Below are 1,237 nucleotides of genomic sequence, written 5' to 3' on the forward strand. Positions count from 1 at the left end.
CGCGTGCGGTGCTTCAAACTTTTGTTCCATGTGCCCTTTTTTTAACTTTGAGCACCTGCCCCTCCAAATGTCTCTGCACGGCCCTGGTACTGTGTGATAGAGATTAGATTATTATTTTTACTGGTATTCAAAATTTACAACAAATCTTGCATTGAATGTCAAATAGAGAACAAATTAATAACCAGAACTAGAAATAAACATTTTCTTTTTCAAAAGGACTCTTCCATGTTTGTGCCTGCGAGGTAAGTTCCGGGGCGTTAGTGTTCCCTCGTGAACTGGCGTAAAACTCCGAACACATTGACGTCCCTGTCGCGCCATCTTTAGAAAACACGGCGCTCTGCACTGAATGAAACTTCATTTTTCGTCGTTTTCACGGACTGGTCGCTGCATGGATTGAGCTAATTGTTTTCCCAGGTGATTAAGGCTAGCTTTTTCGTTCGTTCCTGAAATAAGAGAGGAAAATGTGCCCAAAGCAATGGTTGGAAAACTGTCGTAAACGCGTCTGTGCATGAATGCTTGTGGCTAACGCTAATGCTAATGGTAGGCCTACCCGTTGAGACCGCGCGTTTGAGACTACACGCAAGGATGTTATTCCAATTAAGACAAGAAACAAACGCAAATATTTTCACGGATATTTTTGCTGGACCTCCAGAATACTAAATAATAAAATTACGTTTTTTTTTTGCTAATGCTAATTGTAAAAGGTTAACGTCCGTTTCTGCGCCACAATACTGACATTCCCTGCCTTTTAAAGTTTCAATGGGTTGGAAATGAGTGCCTAATTTACAGTATTTGATTGTGTAGATTTGATAACGGGAGTGTATTTTCTTCTGTTAAATGACTGCATTGAATTAGGTAAACATAAACATCAAAACCTGCCGGTTGTCCTCCTTGCAGCTGTTTCCAGTAATCATCATGGGCATCAAGGTTCGCCCCCGCTGCTTCCTCGACATAGGAATCAGTAATGTTCTTGGTAAGATGCAGTGTTTATCTTTGATTTGATGCAAACAATTGGAACAATAAAACTGTGTTAAATCAGATTTGTGTATACGGCCTAATAATCTGTGTTTCCTTAAAGTTGGCAGAGTTGTGGTGGAACTGTTTGCAGACATATGTCCCAAAACCTGTGAAAACTTCCGATGCCTTTGCACAGGTGAGTTGCTTTTGTGATGAAACACATTTGCACTTGGTCTAAAAAGCATACCTACCCACTATTTTTTTTTTTTTTTTTTTTTTT

The 1,237-nt window shown here is 39.9% G+C and overlaps 2 protein-coding genes across 2 annotated transcripts in view; one reads left to right on the top strand and one right to left on the bottom strand.

The window, feature by feature from the left end:
* Positions 1 to 991, bottom strand: part of fastkd1 (FAST kinase domains 1) — a 7,506-nt gene extending 6,515 nt beyond the window's left edge. Inside the window, exon 1 of the mRNA XM_024285851.2 lies at positions 876 to 991. The gene's annotated coding sequence lies outside the window, so the exon portion shown is untranslated. The remainder of the gene's footprint in view (positions 1 to 875) is intronic.
* The window catches only part of ppig (peptidylprolyl isomerase G (cyclophilin G)), a 4,546-nt gene continuing 4,224 nt past the window's right edge, over positions 916 to 1,237 (top strand). Inside the window, exons 1-2 of the mRNA XM_036209771.1 lie at positions 916 to 973; positions 1,079 to 1,153. Coding sequence (XP_036065664.1) covers positions 916 to 973; positions 1,079 to 1,153 — 133 coding nt within the window. The remainder of the gene's footprint in view (positions 974 to 1,078; positions 1,154 to 1,237) is intronic.

This window comes from Oryzias melastigma, linkage group LG21, assembly GCF_002922805.2.
Source record: "Oryzias melastigma strain HK-1 linkage group LG21, ASM292280v2, whole genome shotgun sequence".
NCBI lineage: Eukaryota > Metazoa > Chordata > Actinopteri > Beloniformes > Adrianichthyidae > Oryzias > Oryzias melastigma.